The sequence below is a fragment of the Ziziphus jujuba genome, chromosome 2, assembly GCF_031755915.1.
Source record: "Ziziphus jujuba cultivar Dongzao chromosome 2, ASM3175591v1".
NCBI classification, from domain to species: Eukaryota; Viridiplantae; Streptophyta; class Magnoliopsida; order Rosales; family Rhamnaceae; genus Ziziphus; species Ziziphus jujuba.
The window spans coordinates 6,157,359-6,180,108 of NC_083380.1; the positions used below are offsets into that span (position 1 = coordinate 6,157,359).

General features: G+C 36.0%; 1 protein-coding gene across 1 annotated transcript in view; it reads right to left on the reverse strand.

The window, feature by feature from the left end:
* Nucleotides 1-15,461, reverse strand: part of LOC107417505 (receptor-like protein EIX2) — a 50,676-nt gene extending 35,215 nt beyond the window's left edge. Inside the window, exons 1-3 of the mRNA XM_060814442.1 lie at nt 15,316-15,461; nt 14,787-15,225; nt 6,944-7,243 (exon numbers count right to left, since the gene is read on the reverse strand). Of these exons, the coding sequence (XP_060670425.1) occupies nt 6,944-7,243; nt 14,787-15,225; nt 15,316-15,461 (885 nt within the window). The remainder of the gene's footprint in view (nt 1-6,943; nt 7,244-14,786; nt 15,226-15,315) is intronic.
* Nucleotides 15,462-22,750: the final 7,289 nt, after the last annotated feature.

The window sequence follows — 22,750 nt, forward strand, 5'->3', positions numbered from 1 at the left end:
TAACTTCTTAACCAGATGTCCAATTTAAGCGTGTCGCTAGTCTATGAACTCATATCGACGAGCACTTTACAACCATACAAAAGTCAAAGAAAAATTCTACAACCATAAAAAGTCAACTCCCAGCACCTTTTGGACAGTTTGAGTCTCGACTTGTTTTGCCCATAACTTTCAAACCGTAGTCCATTTTCGACGTGCTACTAGTCTACGAACTCGTGCCAAGGTGTACTTCGTAACGGTACCTCAGTCAATCTAGAATTCCATCCGAGTCAAAAAGTCAACTTTTGACTCCCTTCGGTCAATGATCAACCTCGGTCAAAGTTGGAAAATTTCCGTTGTACTTTGGGACGGGGTGTTACAAATGCATTGTCAAAAAGCCTAGCTTGAAAGGAAAGTTCTATGAGAATGGCATCTTGTGAAGACCACTAAATCTGTAAGCCAAAACCATCCATTAAATTTCAATATACAATGCATTCTGGTGGAGAAAAAATTTTTACTTTCGTACACAAAAGGAGTTTAATTGTTATTGGAAATAAAAGCAAAGGAAAATATCAGAACACTTCCAACTAACAAAAATATAAAAATAGAAAAGTTGAATCTAATGAGCAACCAAGAACGGACTCATTTAACAACTTATGAGTTAGAATTTCATAATATTGTAATATGTTTATACTAGTATACACGGAATTTGATTGTTGTTTTTAAAACATATTTATGTTGATATTCAAAATTATTTTTAAATTTTCATTTTAAATCCCAATATTTTTTTTCAGGTATATGTGCTTGATTTAATTCAATTGTAATAAATTCAATTTCAATAAGTACATTTCATTTTTGTCTTCCACTTATCAGAATACATTTCCTTCACTATATTAGAAAACAAAAATAATTTTATAGTAATTTTCAAAATCTATATACATAGAAGACCTTTATCTAATGGCTATCGTGTACTTGGAAACAAATTGACCAAGTTGGATCATAAACACCCACTAAATTTACCAATTAGAAATGCATTGTCAAGAAGCCTAGTTTGGGGGACAGATAAGCCTGTGAGACTTCGAGGGGAAGATCACTAAATTTGTAAGTCACAAACCCTCCATTGAATTTCAATATATAATGCATTCTAGTGAAGAAGAAGGGGGGAAGATCACTAAATCTATAAGTCACAAACCATCATTTGAATTTTAATATATAATGCATTCTAGTGAAGAAGAAGGTTTTAATTTCATACACGAGAAATTTAGTAGCTATTGGAAATAAGAACAAAGGGAAAGATTAGAACAACTTCCAAACAACAAAAAGATATTTAAAAAAAAAAAAGGTTGAATCTAACGAGTAAGCCATGTATGACTCATTTCATGACTTTTGAGGTAGAATTCCATGATAATGTGAATATATGTTTACAGTTGGAGTATAGATGAAATTTCAATGTTGTTTTTGAACCATATATATTTTGACATTCAAAATTACCTTCAAATTTGTATTCTAAATCCCAATATTTGTTTAAGCATTCATTATGTCGCCAGCAAATAAACTCTTTTTATCATAAATTATCTTTCAATGACTTTAGCTAATTGCGTGATAAATAGTACTGTTATTATATGAAAAAATAATAAAAAAGGCAATAATTTTTTCAACAAAGTTGGCCCTTAAAACTTAAATTATATTTTATAGTCATTAAGCCTTTTTTTTTTTCCGTTTTCATCCAATATTCTACATTCCCTATTTCAAACCTCAAAAGATCTTCATTACTTCAAAATATTTATATTTTGTTTTTTTTTTTGTTTGGTCAACGTAAAAATGATGCGGAACTTTTTTATATATGAGTCATTATTTGAAGATAATTACAACAGAAGAAATAAATAAATGGGGAAAAAAGAAAAAACGAAAAAGAAACTGAAACAAAGATAATAACCGAAGAAACAAAAAAAAGTAACAAAAAAATGAAATAAAAGACATGTATATTGCTTAAAAAGAATTTAACACAAGTAGTCTTCTTTTACTACTTGTGTACAACAAGACTGAGCTGGGGACTACAAATAATGATCTTACTAAATCATAATATTACTAAATCATGAAACATCATAGTATTACTAAATCATGAAATACTAGACACCACCTTATAATGGTTTGATGTTTGTTCATATTTTTCCCCAAATCTGTCTTCAAAACATAAAATCCATGACAGAAAGAAAGAAACAAGATAAAAAAAAAAAAAGAAACTGAAAACAGGCTCACCATTCTACATGTTTGAAGCGTGTTTCAGGAGTTGGATCAAAATCATTTAGCTTTTTGCCTTTCATGACTGAGGCTTTGACATATAATGCTATCCATTTTTCAGCTCTTCAATAATAATTGACCATCGTTCAACTCAGCAATTTTCCTTTTTTTTTTTTTAACTGAAAAAATAAGTAATCCACAGCTATATATATCCATATTAATTGCTACAATTCTATTTTGACCTACATCAAATTTGGTAAAATAGTTCATAAAAGTTGTTTGCCTTCTTGTATATTAGCTGTAAAATACAATCTCTTTAATATGGAGTTAAACAATAATGCTAAGCAGAGTACTATATATTCAAAATCATTGAAGAAAACTTAAAAATATCAAATTCGTTTACTAAATTTTGGACGCCAACTTATGTGAGTTTATGTGAATGATTAGCAGATTGTTAGAATCTATGTACATTCATGTTGAATTCAAGTAATTGCCAAAGTTTTGCTTATTGAATATGTTTAAATTTTTATTATCTGCTACTCTTGCATTTGCCCCTATTATAAATACTTGCTGATTGTAAAGCCAATTAAAAACAGAGGAAATTTGTTGGACTCCAGAATTCTTGTCAGGGTTGTCAATATACCCCATTTAATTATTGCGTCAACCAAAATCAACAAAACCAAAAATATATAGATAATCTATTAAACAATTTTTTTCCTCCACCCTCTAATTTTAAGAGATATTGATTTTGTTTTCTATCAAGTATATGGAAAATTTAAAATTGCAAAAACAAAACTACATAGTTGTCAACAAAATCCAAGTTTTTTGGGTTTTAATTATCTTCTACAATCTAAATAAAAGGCTTATTTATTTGATTAAACAAGCAAAAGTTGAATACATAGCATATCAAACTTCGACTAAACAAAGGTTATCTATTAAGAAAGATAATCTGAAGATACAAGGCTTATTTATTTGATTAAACAAGCAAAAGTTAAATACATGGCACATCAAACTTCCACTAGATAAAGATTGTCTATTAAGGAAGAAAATCTGAATCCATAAATAGCCATTCTCTCCGTAGTCTTGTGATCAAGAGTACTGAGCCTGTAACCAACAACAATAAAGAGGTAATCAATAATAATTCAGTTGATGGTCCAAATATCCGTTCAAGAAAAATGTTACAGTGGGTACAAAATGCACACTTAAGGGTAGAGAATCATCATCCCAAATTCATTATCAAAATATCACTTGAGAATAAAAGATATACATTGTATAGTTAGCAACTACTTATATATATGAATTAGCAACAATTTACATATATGAAACCCAACTTACTTTGTCGATTCTAATATAAAATTGAAGCAAAAGCTAGTATCATGGTCTTCGATTGCTCTTCACAAACATTTACTTCTTTTTCTGAATAAAATGGCTATAACAAAAAGGGATTTATTAAAAAAAAAAAAAAAGGGTAATAACTACATGCATGCATTTCCACCATTATTCATTCACATGTCTTTGATTTCACCATAATGGAAGTACTGGAATTTAATCCTAAAAGTAAATCAATGATAAAGGTAATAAATTGAAGAAAGAAAACATACACTTATATTGTCAGGACCCGTCCAAAATTCCTTACCGGAACCCTAGACAAGCCCTGATCCTAGGGAAACCCTACCGGACCCTCCAATGGAAAATCCGGCAGAACCTCCCCTAAGGGATGGACTTACCACAAATTTCTGCACTGAAAATACACTTCTATAACGTCCCCTTATTCCTCCCACAATACTACAAGTTGATTCCACAAATTTCAGCACTCCAAAAATAAATAACAGTAATCCAGTGCATAATAAATACATAAGTGTCCCATACAGTATACAGAGCTTCATGAAGTACTACTAAGTATAGAATACAACAAGAGTGAAAGAAGTATTACAATTGCAATAAAGGAACAACAGGGTACTTCACGAACTAAGACAGCGATGAAGATCAAAACCGCTCCGGATGAACACCGACAACCTGGTACCTAAAGGAATGGAATTTGAAAATATGAGATGCTAATCATCTTAGTGAGTGACCCTATCTACTATACAATATAATATCACGGTAATAACGTAGATAAATAATAATTACTTGGAAATAATAATTTCTCTCAAAACCCTTACAATTCTCTCGGTTGGAAAAGTTTCCCTTTTAAAACCTTTTCACAAAACCCTTCATTCGTATTCCCCGAAAACCAAGTCATCAAATAAATACCAGAAACAGTAATAATTATATTTTTAATTCCAATACAATTTGAAAATATTTATTTTAAAATCCCAGTTCTGAAAATCACTTGATGCACCCACTATATACCAGTGGCGCCAACAGTACCCAGCGTCCCAAGGTACCACCAGACAGGAGGTTATAGAAAGAAACCGGCCTACGGTCGCGTGGCATCCCACCGTGCCGCTGCTAACTGGTGTCCCGGCCATGGAGGGGTGGCCTAGCCTCATCCGATGGCAACCACAGGACAACCTCATAGAATCACCTGCGCGCTACTCACACCCTCTTGCGTGCTAATCACATCCGTGTGGACACTAACCATATCACATATAAACAGAACACCAGTACGTGTACGGTGCATCTAAAAATCATAAAATCCACATATTTAATTTATATATTAAAATCGCAAATTTTCCATAAACATAACGGGTTTATTCCATCCAATTGAACCCGGAAATTCTCCACAATTTCTTTATAATCAACATCATAAATTCCATGATTTTCAAATCCACCAACTCCCCAATCCACCAATTTAAATATTCACATTTTCCCAATAGCATAAATAATTCTCGAAATATAATAATTAAATCACATAATATTCCATGGGCATACTTTATAAAAATTGAAGTCACCAACATAAACAAATATTTTCCTTGAAATATTTGAAAATCAAGTCATGCCCAAATTAATGTTAAAACCACAAGAATTTCGTAATCCTCAATACCATAAAATAATTTTCACATTTGCATAAATTTATATAATGCATATTTTCTTTAATCAAAATAAATTCACCAATAATTCCACAATAAATCAATTAAATATTTGGCACATAGAATTTAAATTCCAAATATTCAAATCACACATAATAATCACAAATTTAATTTCCGAAATTAATTTGAAGGTGGGTCACTCACCTGGAGCACGCAATTAAACCACGATCCACTATGGGATCAATTCCACGACTCACCCGTGCTCCAAGAACACAATTCACACACAATTAAATAAATTAATATTTTAATCGGGGTAAATAATACCCGGTACCCGAGGAGCGAACACAACGACAACTAAAAGTTATGAGTTATATACCGAATCAAAGCTTGAGCGATGAGGATCACGGATTCGGTCTAACTTTCCGGAGATCGGACCCGAGGTGGCCGAAATCTCGTCGGAAAGCTTTCGGGTTTCGACTCCTCAATTCTCCCAAACCATCGTAAATTGGCGGAAAAGGATGCCGGATTTGGGTTCAAGAGGTTGAAAACAGTGGACAAGGACCGACGGTGCAACTGGGTACTTGCCGGAACAGTAACTTCCGGCGAGCCGCCGCGGTCACGGGCAACAGTCGCCGGCGGCAGCTCGTGCGGTGGCCGTTGGCTGAGATTTTTGGTAGTTTTGTAGATCAAGGGGAGAGGGTTCCAACGGGACCGGCGGTGAGGCAAACGGAGGCCGGACGGAGGAGAAATCGGGGTTTGAAGATTTTCGACCCCTCGCCGGAAAAAGCTTCGATCGCGACGCGTCGGAGGTCCGGTGGCCGTGAAATTTGGTGGGCAGACCGGACTTGAGGAGGTGGTGAGGGGTGGCTGGCGCGTGTGGCCAGAAAACGGCCAGAAATGGGTCAAACGGCGGTGGCCGGAAAAATCACCGCCGAGCTTCGCCGCCTCGATGTGGGCGCGTCCGGCGGTCGTGAGATTTTGGGGTTTGGCTAGAAATGAGGAGAGGCTTCCGTCTGGCCGGCGCGTGTAACGAGAATCGATCGAAAAATTGGTCGAAATCCGGCGGCTGGTCGATCTCTCTCTCTCTCTCTCTCTCTCTCCTCTCTTTCTCTTTCTCTCTCTTCCCAGAGATTTTTGTCAAATAAAAGCCACAGCATTGACACTGTTCATCCACGCGGACCAATCAGGTGATGACACATGGCATTTCACTGTTCATCGACTCAAAAACATTAAAATATTACGGTATCCGGCACACTTCACGCGTCCATAACTTTTTAACCGGATGCCCGTTTTAAGCGTGCCGCTAGTCTGTGAACTCGTATCGACGAGCACTTCACAACCATGCATGAGTCAAAGCTCATTTCCCCATAAATAAAAAGTCAACTCTGGCATCCCTTGGACAGTTTGGACCTCAACTTGTTTTGCTCATAACTTTCAAACCGTAGCTCCGTTTTGAACGTGCTACTAGTCTACGAACTCGTGCCAACGTGTGCTTCGTAAGGTACCTTAGTCAACCTAGAATTCCAATCGGGTCAAAAAGTCAACTTTTGACCCCTTGGTCAACCATCAACCTCGGTCAATGTGCAAAAATTCCGACATGGTTCGGGACGGGGTGTTACATATATTCTATGCTGATGCCCTCTATTCCTCTGCTGCATGGTTCTATATTTTAACCACAAATATAGTATTCTTTCTGAAACTTTTTCCACAGCATGAAAGTAGGCAACACTCCAAGACTTTCTCATTGACATTACTAGAAAAGGAACAAGAATTCCTGCTGCAAATCCCAATCCAACATGCAGGTAAAACCAATTATCTATGAAGCTGCCACCATTACTATTATCCTTGTGAATGGTTGATCCCTTATCTGTATCATCATCGTCTTCATCACCTGGACATTTTACATCAAGTGGACTACCACAAAGGCCATGATTTCCAACATAAGAGGATGCACTGAAAGTGATCATTTGATCATTGTAGGGAATCTTACCAGTGAAGTCATTGTTTGATAGATTCAGATACCCCAAAAATGAGAGCGATCCCAAACTGATTTCCTGCCAAGTCAATGAGCTGATTAAGCTTAAATTTGACAGTGCCAATGGAAGTTCTCCAAAAAATGCATACGACCTCAAGCTAAGAATACTTAGATTTTGAAAACCTTCTCCAATCTATTGTGGAATTCTACCTGTTAATCTGTTGTTTCCAAGATCTAATGTTTCCAACCAAGATAAGTTTTGCAAGGACGTAGTCAGCTCTCCAAAGAACTTGTTGTCGCTTAGATGGAGCGATTTAAGCTTGCTTAGCTGACCCAAGGAGCTAGGTATGTTGCCAGACAACTTGTTCTTTGTAACACCTTGTCCCAAAGTACAATGAAAATTTTCCAACTTTGACCGAGGTTGACCGTTAATCGTTGACTTTGACTGTTAACCAAGGGGTCAAAAGTTGACTTTTTGACTCGGATGGAATTCTAGATTGACTGAGGTACCGTTACAAAGTACGCATTGGCATGAGTTCATAAACTATAGCACGTCGAGAACGGAGCTACAGTTTAAAAGTTATGAGCAAAACAAGATTGGGGTCCAAAATGTCCAAGGGTGCCAGAGTTGACTTTTTATTTATGGGGAAATGAGCTTTGACTCATGCATGGTTGTGAAGTACTCATCGATACGAGTCCGTAGACTAGCGACACATCCGATTTGGACATGTGGTTTGAAAGTTATAGACATGCGAAGTTTTCCGAATACCGTAATATTTTAATATTTTTGAATCGGTGAACAGTGAAACACCACGTGTCACGATCTCAGCCATTCTTGTGAGTGCACAGTGGCACCCATGTGGTTTTTCTTAGGTGAGGTGGGAGAGAAGAGAGAGAAAGGGAGAGAGGAGAGAGAAAGAGAGGAGGAGAAACACCGGCCACCACCGATTAGCCATCGTCCGGCCACCGGAGGGCCACACGCGCCACCCCACTGCCTCCGCCTCCTCAATTCCGACAGGCCACCCAAATCTCACAGCCAATCGGCCAGTAACGCGCCAGGATCGGAACGTTTTCCTGCGACGGCCATTTTTCCCCTCCACCATCGGCCACTGCCGTTTGACCCATTTTTGGCCGTTTTCAGGTCACACACGCCAGCCTTCCCTCACCACCTCCTCATTTTCGGCCAACCCCCAAAATTTCACGGCCAACCTACCGGCGACGCGCCCGGAAAGGGGCTCTTTTCGGCGGCGGCACCGATTCCTTCAACCGCCGAGATCTCCACATTCCGGCCTCCATTCTTGTCACCACTGGTCCCGTTGAAACCCTCTCCCCTTGATCTACAAAACCCCCAAAAATCTCAGCCACCAGCCACCGCACAAGCCGCCGGCGATGCCGGTTGCCGGTCCCTCCCCACTAATTCCAACCCCCTGAATCCAAATCCGGTGTCCTTTTCCTCCAATTCACGATGGTTTAGGAGAATGGAGGCTCTAAAGGCCAAGAGCTTTTCGGCGAGATTTCGGCCACCACCGGTCCAATCTCCAGGAAGTAAGACCAGATTCGTAATCCTCGTCACTCAAGCTTCAATTCGGTATATTATTCATCAATTTTGGTTGACGTTTGTGTTAGACCCCTCTGGTACCGGGTATTATTTACCCGAATAAAATATTATTTTATTTGACTGTGTGCAAATTGTTATTTTAGGAGAACGTGTCGATTGACGAATCGATCCTATGGTGGATTGTGGTTTAATTGCGTGTTCCAGGTGAGTGACCCACCTTCAAAATTATTTTGGGATGTTAAGATATATATATTTTGTGTAAATTGGTTGTTTGAAAATTATGTTTGATGTGTTGAATATTTAATAAATTTATATTTGGAATTTTGGTGCAAAATTGAATGGAATTAAATATTTGTGCATTATAAAATATTTTGGTTTTAAGGAATTTGAGATTTTGGTAATTATTATCAAATTTCATTGTTGGAATATTTCATAATCAAATATTTGGTAAATATGTTTTATGTATTTGATATTAAGAGAATTTCCAGATAAATGGTATTGCTAATTTATAATGTTTTTAATATATGTTTTGGTGCCAAAATAATATATTTGGGAATTTAAAGAAATCGTGGTTTGAATTTAAAGAAAAAAATGTGGGATGGTGAATTTGAAAAATGGTATAATTCCCACGGTGAATTTTGGAAAATTTATACTTTAATAATAAATTTAATAATTGGTTTTAGATGCACTCATACAATACTGGTGTTCTGTACTGTATATGTGATTAGCGTGCAAGTTATAATGTCTCCCGTGAGTTGCCATTGGACCGAGGGCAGGCAAGTTTTATGTAATGCACGTCAGCCGCCCCCTTCGTGGTCGGGATGACGGTTTCAGCAGCGGCACTGTCGAGACGCCGAAGCGATTGTATGCAAGTTTCTCTCTTTAACCCCCTGCCAGTCGGTGCTCGGGATGCTGGGTATCGGAGGGCATCACTGGTATATGGTGTGGTGCGTCAAGTATAAATTTTCAGATAGAAATTTCAAACCCTAAAGTGTTCTAAAATTATTTATTATATTTTATTTATATTTGGATTATTTAATTATCATTTATTAAATTAATTGATTCTTTGGTTTTCGGAGAATACGAATAACGGGTTTTGCGAAAATGTTTTAAAAGGAGAACCTTTCCAACGAAGTGAATAGTGAGGGTTTTGAGAGTAAATGTTATTTTCAATGAATTATTATTTATTTATTTATTTAATTGTTGGTATTGAGTAATTAAATTCCTGTTATTGTTATATTATTAATATTAAAAGTGTATAGTAGATAGGGTCATTCATTGAGATGATTAGCATCTCATATTTCTAAATTTCGTTCCCCTAGGTACAAGGATTGGTAGACGTTCGTCCAGGACGAGCCTGACGTCTCAGTTCATTGACGAAAGTGCAAGAAGCATTTCTTCCCTTTTTCATCTTCATCTTGTATTACTTCTTTATCTGTTATTGTATTAATTCCACATTTATTTTTATAATGCTCTGTATACTGTATTGGACATATTTTATTAAATACTGCATTAATTCCCTGTTATTCTTTTGGAGTGCTGCAAATTGTGGAATTATATTGTAGTAACGTGGGAGGAATAAGGGGATGTATATAGAAGTGTGTTTTCAGTGTAGGAAATTTGTGGTAAGTCCAACCCTTAGGGGAGGTTCTGCCGGATTTTCTATTGGAGGGTCCGGTAAAGTTTCCCTGGGATCAAGGCTTGTCTAGGGTTCCGGTGAAGAATTTTGGACGGGTCCTGACATTCTTACTCAGGTCTAATACCTCTAGAGAAGTACAATTCCCAATGCTTGATGGAATATTTCTCATTAAGTTGTTACTCGAAAGATCAATAGCATAAATACCAATAATTTTACCTATAGAAGGTGGGATTTCTCCACTTATCTAGTTGTCAGAAATAAATAGGAAGTTCAAATATTTACCGAACGAAATGTTATTTGGAATGGTACCGGAAAATTTATTTTTTGACAAATCAATGATCCAAAAGTCGCCACTCAGAATAGGGTTGGCTCCCCTGAAGCTGTTTGAGCTTAAATCAAAACATGCCATTGTCTAATGTTGGAGCATAGTTTAAATGACTTGGTAACTGACCGTCTCGTTGATTATTGGAAACATTCAATGTGGATAGGTTAAGAAAATGTTCCCAAAACCAGTAGGGTACGGAACCAAAAATACTTGTATTTGATAAATTCAAATCTGTGAGTTCTTTTTGTGACTTAAGCCAAGAAGGAAATGAAGGACCATGCAGCATGAATCCATAAGAAGAGTCTCAACTTGGAAAGGGGGAACCCAATTGGAATTGACAGCCAAGGTAAAAGAGCTTGAAGACAAATCTAAAACACATAGCATTTCAAGCTTTAAAAAATGTGTTTCAGTAACTGTTTGGAAGAAACATCAAGGAAAGACAACTTAGAAAGTTGTCCCAAACTTTCTGGGAGGGTCCCATTTAGTTCATTGTCGCTTAGGTTTAGATAGGTAAGCTTTTGCTGCAATATTCCAAAAGAGGCTGGGATAGGACCACACAGAGAGTTACCGGAGGACAAATCAAGCTCAACGAGATTCGCAAGCTGAGTCAGCCACTCCGGTGGTTTACCAACCAAATGATTGTTTGGCAAGTTCAATACCTGCAGACTGGGCAGTGGCTTCCTAGAAAGGCAATTTTCAATTCCTTCAAGGAATTCTGGCAACGTTCCTGTCAAGTTATTTTTTCCTATATTAAAATAGACCAGGTTGCAAAGTTTACCAATAGAGCTTGGAATCCCACCCTTAACATTATTGGAAAAAAGATTTAAGAAAGAGAGAAATGTCATGTTTCCAATGGAGGCAGGAAGCTTCCCATGCAGGCTAATGGATTCCAAGTCAAGGTCTTGTATCTTCCCCTGTCAGGACCCGTCCAGAATTCCTTCCCCGGAACCCTAGACAAGCCCTGATCCCAGGGAAACCCTACCGGACCTTCCAATGGAAAATCCGACAGAGCCTCCCCTAAGGGATTTACTTACCACAAATTACCTGCACTGAAAACACACTTCTATAAACATCCCCTTATTCCTCCCACAAACTACAAATTGTTCCACAAATTTCAGCACTTCTCAAAAACAACAACAGTCCAGTGCATAAATAAAAACATAAGTATCCCAATAGCATACAGAGCTTTAAGAAGTGCTAAACTACAGAAATACAACAAGGCTGAAAGAAATAATACACTGACATGAAAGAGTACAAAGATACTTCTCAAAACACAACAGTAGCGGAAAACTTGGTTCGCTCCGGAAGAACGTCTACCACCACTTGCACCTAAGGGAACGAAATTTAAGAGTGTGAGATGCTAATCATCTCCGTGAGTGACCCTAACTACTGAACACTTTTAATAATAAAATAATATTAATAGCAATTAAGGAATAGAACAAATACCAACAATTAATAAATAAATAATAATAACTGTTGGAAAATAATAATTTCCCTCAAAACTCTCACCAATCGCTCCGTTTGAAATGTTCCCTTTTTAAAACCTTTTCGCAAAACCCAATGTACATACCTCCCAAAAACCAAGGGATTAAACCATTTGATACACAATAAATAAATAAAAACATACCCCAATATATAATAAAAATATAATAAATTATGGTAAATAATTTTGAACACCTTTGGGGTTTAAACCATTATTTGCAATTTACACCGACGCACCACACCATATACCGGTGATGCCCTCCGATACCTAGCGTCCCGAGCACCGACTGGCGGGGGGGTTAAAGAGAGAAACCTGCAACGGTCACTTCGGCGTCCCGACAGTACCGCTGCTAAAACCATCAACCCGGCCAAGGAGGGGCGCGGCTGTGGCCAATAACAACTTGCTTGCCCACGGTCCAATGGAAACTCACGGGTGAAGTAATAACCACACGCTAAACCACATAATAACCGCGTGCTACCACGTGTCCATACACCATACACCAGAACACCAATACTGTATGAATGCGTCTAAAAATAAACATTATTAACCAACCGTACCGTTTTTCCAAAAACCACCGTGGGAAATACATTAAATTCTCACACTTACCATCCCACATATTTTTACTCAATAACCCGGTACAAAACATTGATAACCAACAAACCACAATTTCATCGAAGTACGAGATGCAACCATAAAAATACCGCGGGCATAATTTATAAAATTTAAATAAATATTTTCATAAAATATTTAACCCAATTATGCCCGAAAAATTAATACTGAAATCACGTACAAATACTACCGAAATACACTTTGCTCATGCATAATAAATAAATTAAACCACACTAAAACCATAATTAAACCACACCACATGAGCATAATTTAAATACCAATTTAAATACCAATTAAATATAATTAATTGCCCAAAATAATTTTTGAAGGTGGGTCACTCACCTTGAGCGCGTAAATCAACAAAGATCCTCCTCGGGATCAACTCCGCCACTCGTACGCGCACCTAAACAACCACAGTGCACAAACCAAAAATATTAATATTTTATTCGGGTAATTCCCAAATGGGTACCCGGGGAGCGAACACCAAACGATATCTAAAGGGTTACGAGTTATATACCTAATCGAAGCTCGCGTGATGAGGATCACGGATTCGGTCTTACTTTCCGGTGATCGGACCCGACGGGGTCGGAATCTCGCCAGAAAGCTTTTCGGGTTTTGGCTCCGCAATTCTTCGAAACCATCGCGAATTGGCGGAAATGGAAGCCGGATTCAGGTTCAGGAGGTCGAACACAGCGGACTGGAGCCGGCCGGAAATTCGGGTACTCGTCGGAACAGTACTTTCCGGCGAGCCGCCGCGGTCACCGGCAACCGTCGCCGCCGCCGGCGCGTGCGGTGGCCATTGGTCGTGAAATTTTGCAGATTTGTAGATCGTGAGGAGAGCAATCCAACGGGACTGGTGGTGAGCAAAATGGAGGCCGGACGGCGGAGAAATCACCGTTTGAAGATTTCTGGCCCCTCGCCGGAAAACGCTCCGATCCCCGCGCATCGGTGGTCCGATGGCCGTGATTTTTGGTTGGTCGGCCTGACTTAAGGAGAGGATCAAGGGTGTACGGCGCGTGTGGCCGGAAAATGGCCGGATGTGGGTCGATTTGCGGTGGCCGGCGGTGGAGGGGAAAACTCGCTGCTGATCTTCGGACGTCCAATCCGGGCGCGTCCGGCGGCCGTTCGCAGTGAAATTTGGAGGTTTTGCCGGAAATGGGGAGGGGAAACTTTCTGGCCGGCGCGTGTGCTGTAGATCGGCCGGAACAGTTGAAAAAGTTCGGCGGCCGTCGGATCCTCTTTCTCTCTTTCTCTCTCCTCTCTCTCTTTCTCTCTCTTCCCCGAGAATTTTATCAAATAAAAACCCCTGTGTGACACTGTTCATGCCACGTGGACCAATCAGAAGCTGACACGTGGTGTTTCACTGTTCACCGACCCAAAAACATTAAAATATTACGGTATCCGGCAAACTTCAAACGTCCGTAACTTTTTAACCGGATGTCCGTTTTAAGCGTGCCGCTAGTCTGTGAACTCGTATCGACGAGCACTTCACAACCATGCACGAGTCAAAGCTCATTTCCCCATAAATAAAAAGTCAACTCCAGCACCCCTTGGACAGTTTGCACCGCAACTTGTTTTGCTCATAACTTCCAAACCGTAGCTCCGTTTGGAACGTGCTACCAGTCTACAAACTCGTGCCAACGTGTACTCCGTAACAGTACCTCAGTCAACCTCAGATTCCAATCGAGTCAAAAAGTCAACTTTTGACCCCTTGGTCAACGGTCAACCTCGGTCAACGTGCAAAAATTCTGACAAGGTTCGGGACGGGGTGTTACATCTCCCATCTACCCCCGAACAGTTGATGTCAATTTGCTGTAAGATCATTGTGACCAAGATATAAAAACTGCAAATTTGGAAGGTCACTAAAACCAAGTGGAATTCTTCCAAAGAATCTACCACTGTTTAAATCCAAAGTAACAAGGCTGCTAATATTAACAAGCCAATCAGGTATTTTTGAATTCAAGTCATTAGACCTAAGATCTAGGAAAACAAGTTAAGTTAAATTTACAAAGGTAAGACGAGGAATGGAACCAGATAAGCTACAATCAGATAGATGCAACTCAATTAAGGATGAGAACTTATTTAGTTTCATAATCCAATGTGATCCTACATTTGAAAGATCAACTGCATCCATGTCAAGATGCATAAGAGAAACAAGACCTGTTACCCAATCAAGATTATCAACGTATAAACCCGAATGCCATTCCAAAGTCAGACTATTATCAAGATCAAAATACTGCAAGCTAGAAAGGTTCCCTAAATTTTGAGGAATTGCACCACTAAACCCAGCATTTGAAAGGTTTAGATATTGCAAATTTTTTAAAGATCCAAGAAATTCAGGAATTAGGTTGTCAATGAATGCATTTAAACTCAAGTCCAACTGTCTCAAGGACTTCAGTGTCATCAATGAAGGACTTATATCCCCACTGATAGTAGGGTGTACATACCTGCCAAAAAACTAAAATCCGTCTTGATGTGGATCACGGAGATCAACTGCAATAATAGCTCCAGATGTGTTATCACAACTTATTCCCCACCGTTGGCAACAGTTGCTTCCCTTCCATGAAGAAAGCCGGTTTGCAGGATCATTAAGACCATTCTTGAAGTCAATGAGAGCTTCTTGATCCGACTCCCAGCAATTCATCAAGTGAGCATTTGTGTTGGGAAGAAATTCTCTTGTCATTAAGCTATTTCACTACCATGGGATTACCATTTCTCGTACTTTCGGTAACAAGATCCATATCAAATAGAACAGATTAGGAAAGCCCCACATAAAATAATCATCTAGCTTTTCGCCTTTCATATATAAGAGTAGCTTAACATAAAAAATAATTCCTTTTCACCACCATTGAATTATTGTCTAACAATTTTACGATGATGAGTGATTCACAGCTATATCTATCCATATTTTTTACTAATTATTTTCTACTTTTGTCTAGTCAAAATTCTGATAGAAGATCGTAAAAGTTGTTTGCCTTCCTTTTTATTAACTGTAAACTACTATCACTTTAAGTTATAAATAAAACCAAAGCTAATCAGATTATTTAAATAATTGACTGAAAAAGGCATGTGAATGCCTAAAAATTAGATATCCAACCCAACTAAGAATGCATTTTTAAGATTTAAAAAAAGAAAAAGAAAAAGGGTAGCCTTTAAAACTGTGGTTTAATAAGCAGTACAAAGCATGTCAATGTCTGATTCAGTATTGTTAAGGGAATGATCCCATTATGCTGATAGATGCTTAAATCAAGCGGAAATTGAAAAAAATGAGAAAACTAACTGAAGATGGATCAAGAAAAACCAATTTTTTGTTTATCAAATCATTTTTATGCATGTAAAGTACTCACTCTGTAGACTATAGGCAATATTAATAAGTAGCTGTTCCTGATTCTAAGGAGCAAAGACTATATTTAACAAACCATTTATTGACAAGTATTTCTTGAAACATTTATGAATAGCAAAGTTTGTTAGGGTCGAATACTGGACAAAATAGAGCATTAAAGGCTATTGGTTTTAACATTTTTCATCAATCTGCAAGCTTTAAAGCCCTGTTTAGACGTCGGATTTTAGCAGAAGTTCTCTCCTTTAATATCAAATAAAGTTGTGAAAGATATTATAAAGGCAATTCAACTTTTGTAATGTGGAGATTAACTCTCTAGTCTTGAGTAAAGAAAAACACTCATGTCTGATTAGTTCCCATTAAAATCTTGGGAGAAAATAATTTTTTTTCAAGAGCTATATATATAAAATGTGCGGCAAAAGTAATGACTTTTTGCTTTTAAAGTTTCTTATCAGATGTAAGAATAACATGGTATCTAATACAAATGATAACCTTTGAAGCAGTGACCTTCTATGCAAGGAAATAATGGAAAACCAGAAATGACAAAAGGCTTTGCTTATTACTTGAGTTGACAAAAGGTTTTGCTTAGTATAGTTTGAAATTACATTTTTGTTTACATGCATAACTCATTAATGTTGTTTTTTAGAACTGGAAAGCTATTTTGCAATTACAAGGCTAAACAGAGGCAAGTTCTGTTTTTGTTTTCTGTTTTGGTAATTGATTTTTCATTTATTTTTTCCCTTTCTTTTTTATTTTTTATTTTTTATTTTTTTGGGGAAGGAGTGTGTTTAAAGTAAGAATGTCAAGAAAGCAAGGAAGTTATGCTCCCTCCTCCCTATAAAATTGGTGTAACAACCTCAAGCATATGAAATTGACACGATGGGGAAGCCAAGAATATGCATGTCAATATTCAAGCTAATATGCTTCACGGCACTTGACCAGAAATTTTACAAATATCGTAAGGCTGAAAACTAGTAGAAAATTAACATTTGCTATAATATTGATTGAGCACAGCTTTTAAAACCATCACAAATTACAGAAGGTAGGGATAGTGAAACAGAAAAAAGAAATGTACTACTTGTAATTATATAATCTACGAGGAGATCCTTCTCCTTCAAGCTTTCAACAGTGTCCCTGAAATTCACTTCAAAAGAAATGAAGTTGACATTGAAAACCTCTTTGCTTCCTCCTTGAATATTTGGTGAAGCTTCTCACCTTCCCCAACTGGAAGTAGTCACAAACAGAAATGACATTTTCTGAGTTTAGTACAGTAAGTAAATGAGAAACACATTGTCAAAGAAACATATTATTATTTAGGAGTGAAACTTTAGAAGTACTATTTAACAAAACATATTATTATTCAGGAATGTTACTTTAGAAGTATTATTTATCAAAAAGTCAGTTTGACAATGTAACCTGACATGAACAAAGAAAGGAAAGCAGATATAGTAACAAACTGAAGAAAGAAAACATACTCTTTATCTTCTTTGCTGATTCCCTCTAGACCTCTGCTTTATGGTTCTATATTTCAACCACAGATATAGTATTCTATCCACAGCTTTATCAACAACATCAAAGTAGGCTCCGCTCCACGGTTTTCTCATTGCCGTTATCAAATACGGGACAAGAATTCCAGCTGCAAATCCCAATCCAATGCTCAAATAAAACCACTTATCAGTGAAGCTATCACCATTACCAGTATCCATGGGAGTCATCCATTCCTTATCCGGTTTCCCATTTTTGTCATCACCTGGACATTTTACAGCTAGTGGACCACCACAAAGGCCAACATTTCCAGCAAAAGAGGATGCATCAAACGTGACCATCTGATCTTTATAAGGAATAGGACCAGACAACTCATTGTTTGACAGATTCAGATACCCCAGGAATGAGAGTGACCCCAAGCTTTGAGGAATAGCACCGGAGAACCTATTACTTGAGAGATCAAGAGAAGACAATTGCTTCAGCTTCGAAATGCTTTTGGGAATGTGACCAGTGAAATGGTTTCTTGACATGTTGAGAACGATCAAACCCAACACGTTTGTCATTTCTATAGGAAGATCTCCACTCAAGTTATTCCCTGAGAGGTCTAGCATGGTTACAAGAGAGAGGGTATTGGTGTATCTTAGAAGTTGGCCTTTCATATTTACAATAAAGCTTTCATAGTAGTTGCCAAACTGCATGGTACTTGTTGATAAACATGAAATATGCTGGTAAAATACACCAGACAAAATGACCATAAACTATATAGAAATTCTTCTGTTAAAACATTCATATATCATTTCTTTATACATAAATTCATTAAGTTTTACAAGGCTATTTAAACTAGGAACATAATTTCAGAAACAATGAATATGGCTGTGGACTGAGAACAATAATTACATATCACACTCCTAGAAGTCTTAGTACATGCATACATACATCTGTGTCTATAAACTTATCAACTTCCTAATAAATAAACCTTATCTTCAAGATACATGGAATAATTCTCAACTAACAGTACCTACGTAGCTATCAGGATGCTTCCTAGTTCCGGAATTTTGGTGTGTAGGGGCAGCCCCATACAATAGATAACGGTTAATGATTTTGGCTTGTAACATAGCTTTAAAATGTCCAAAGCTAGCTGGAATACTGCCTGTCAACTGATTTTCTGCTACGTCCAGGACTTGTAGTGAACTTAAATTTGATAACAGAGCTGGAAGTTCTCCTGAAAATGAATTAGACCTCAAGCTAAGAATTCTTAGACTTTCAAATCCTTTCCCAATCCATGGTGGAATTCTACCCTTAATCTGTTGTTTCCAAGATTTAGGGTCTCCAAACTCGATAAGTTTTGGAAAGATGATGGGAGCTGTCCGTAGAGATTGTTGTTGTTTAGGTGCAATGATTTAAGCTCACTTAATTCACCCAAGAAGGTAGGAATGGCTCCAGACAAATGGTTGTAGCCTATGTAACATTTGCATTGATTTTGCAAATGGGCTAGAAGAATGCAGCATCAATTACTTTGTTTACTTCCGTATAGCATGTAGCACAGTTAACTAGTTACATATCGTTTTCCAGTGTTAAATCTGTTTCAATATTGATAGTATATAATGCTTATCTACATGCCATTTACATTGTTATCAGTATCATTCTCTTTCCCTAATCATATTAGTTATCATTTTGGACTATTTATATATGTATGTTTTATTTATTCAAAAGTAAGTCTATTTGAAGATATAGTCCGTGTTCGAATATAACCTGTCCCGCCTATGTACATCATGTATTAGAGGAGGTGGAGCAAATTTGTGAGCAAGGACAGAGAAACTGCATATAAATTGACATTCTTCACAAGACTTTACTAATTATAGGTGTCTTCCATTATGTGAATTCCAATAGCCTTCTCATATGTGCATAAAAATTGAATGCAATAGGAGATTGTGGGGTTCAATCATAAGGTCATACTGCCATGACCCTACAAGTTATCCTCATCGTTCTTCAATTTTATATTTTTGCTACTTATGTTTGGATTTTTTTCTTAGAACTTATATATTTGCATGATAGACTTGCTTATTACCTGCACACGTACATGTTTTTGCATGATAATCTTTTTTTATTATTTCTGCAGTTATTACAGTTGGTCTTTGGCTTCCCTTTTCTTTTTTATTTCTGCAGTTATTAAAGGTGATCATTCTTATTTTATTTTATTTTATTTTATTTCTGCAGTTATTACAGTTGGTCTTTGGCTTCCCTTTCTACACAACAGAAGACATTTCATGGATGTTTAAATAAGAAAATGTGAGGGGTTATGATTGTTGTAAAGCAAGGTTGAGTCCTGCTATGATAACTCTTCTTAATAAAAAGAAGATGATGAAGTTTTTGGTGTTTGGGTGAAGAGAATCGCACGGGATTGCCCAAGGTTCTCTTCCCTCTTGTGTGGGTTTGTGGTCGTGTGCGTCTCTCTTCTTGTCTCTCATTTGCGTCCTTTCCTTTTCAATTTTTCTCTCTCTAATTTCTCTCTGTTTCTATCTCTGCACTTTCTTTTTCCTGCTTTTCCCTCTCCTCTTTCTCTATGCTTTCTCTCGGCCTTCTTTCTCTATTTGGTTTTTTTTATTTATTTTCTGTTTTTTGATATCTTTTTAAATTTTCTAACTACTTTTTCTTTATAATACTTCTTTTCCATTTTTTGCTCTCTATTTTCTTTCTCGACACCCTCTATTTTCTCCTCTGGTTTTCTACTCTGTTTCTTTTTTAACCTTCTCTTACTGCTGTTTTTTCTCTCCACTTTTCTTTCTATTTTCTTTTACTAATTTCTGTGTGCTCTTCATCTCTAGTTTGCTTTCAAAGTTATGTTATTGCCATAGGGTAAATTACTTATTCCACATGCTATCAATGCTTACTTTTTATATGTCCTTAAAAAATTAAATATTAAAAAAAAAAAAAGCTTTACTTTTATTAGAACTGTACTATTTACCAAAAAAAACATAAAATAAAATAAAATGAAACATATTGAAAAAACTAACCACTAAACAAATAAGAAACTAGTAAGGTTAAATGTATATATATATAGAAAAAAAATCAAGTAAAGGAAAAAAAAAAAAAAACCTAAGATAGGCATATAGGAGAAAAAAAAAAACTAAATAAGAAATTAGAAAGACAAGTTAAGAAAATGTATAGAAACTAATAAACCTACCTAAGGTAAGAAATTAACAAAATTTTGATATTGTTTGTAAATTAATATTGCCAAATTTTAATGTATATTGTTATTTTTTTAAAGAAAAACTTTTAATATATTCTTTATCTTAGTATATTTTAAAATTTTATTATAATTAAAAAACTTAAAAAGAAAAAAGAACTTCAGGTAAATTCTTTCACTACATGTAATAATTATTTAGAAAATAGTATTAAATGTAAATAGATATTCATGTCGTCTTATAAACTTAAATGTAAATAGAAATTAAAATTTACCTTAAAAAACAGTTATTAGATAAAAGACTTACTACATTGCTTGTAAAAATTATCAACATAATAGTAATAATGTATTAGAAAAGAAAATTTAATTTTAAAAAAATTATCCAAACGAAAACATTAAACTAAAATTAATTAATACATAAATAAATATAGTAATGGATGAAAGACTTACTATATCTAATTACTATAAATATAAATAGGGAAGTAAAATTTACCTTGAAAAACAGTTGTTTTGATAAAAGACTTAAAAAGTTTAGCATAAAAAAAAATTTAGAAAAAAAATTTAGAAATATATTAGAAAAAAAAATTAGCTTACAAAAAATTATCCAAACGAATGCATAGTCCTAATGGATGAAATACTTAAAAGTAATTTATATAATTAAGGACATAAAATAGGATCTTACAATAAGGCATTGATAGCTTGTGGAATAAATGGTTTACTTTTGTGGCAATAACCAAATGGAGAAAGCAGCTAGAATAAAGAGTTAGAGTAATTAGAAAGAGAAGGTAGTATAAAAAGTGTAGGGTAAGAAAGTAGAGATAGAAAGTTTAAAAAATACCATTGAGATTAGAGATTCATGCAGAAAGTTGTGAAAAGTGAGAGATAGTTTTTGGAAGAAGAAAGTGGCGAAAGGTGTAAGATAATTTGAAAGAAATGTAAATAAGAGAGAAATTAAAAGAGAAAGTGGAGATAAAATGTAGACAGGGAAAATGTTGTGGGAAAAAAGGTAAAGAGAGGGTGGAGTGGATAAAAGTAGGCAAAAAGACACAATACTGAAAGCATAGAAATGGGGGGAGAAAATAGAGAGAAAAATGGAAACAGAAAGTAAGTAGATAGATGGAGGTGGAAGAGAGAAAGTGAAGAAAGAGACAAAATAAGGGGGGGAGTTTTTGCCTTTATTTTATTTTATTTTATTTTAAGTATATGTAATAAATTCAATTTCAATAATTACATTTTATTTTTGTCTTTCAGAATATTAGATACATTTCCTTCACTATTATTACATAATCATGTTAGCATTCAATTTTCAAAATCTATTTAATAGACCTCGATCTAATGGCTATCATATACATTTTTTTTATATATATAAATTAATGGTTATCACATACTTGGAAACAAATTGATTAAGTTGGATTATAAACATCCACTAAATTTATCAATAAGAAATGCATTGTCAAAAAGCCTAGTTTGAGGGAGGGAAAATGCCTATGAGAATGGCATCTAGGGGAAGACCGTTAGATATGTAAGTCACAAACCATTTATTGAATTAAAATATATAATGCATTCACGTGAAAAAGACGGTTTTACTTTCATACACAAGGGGGCTATTGGAAATTATTAGAAAGAAGAGCATAGGGAAAGATCAGAATAATGAGCTCATTTAGTGACTTTCGGGGCAGAATTGCATATAATAATGTAAATATATAAATTTATACTTGGAGAATAGATGGAATTTATATGTCGTTTGTGAACCATATATATGCTGATATTCAAAATTACCGTCAAATTTTCATTCTAAATCCCAATATTCGTGTAAGCATTTATTATCTGGCTAATAAATAAACTCTCTTGTCATAAACTATCATTCGTTGGCGTTAGCTATTGTACTGCTACTATATGAAGGAAAAAATAAAAAAATAAATAAATAAATAAAAAAAGGCAATACTTTTTTCGACAAAGTTGT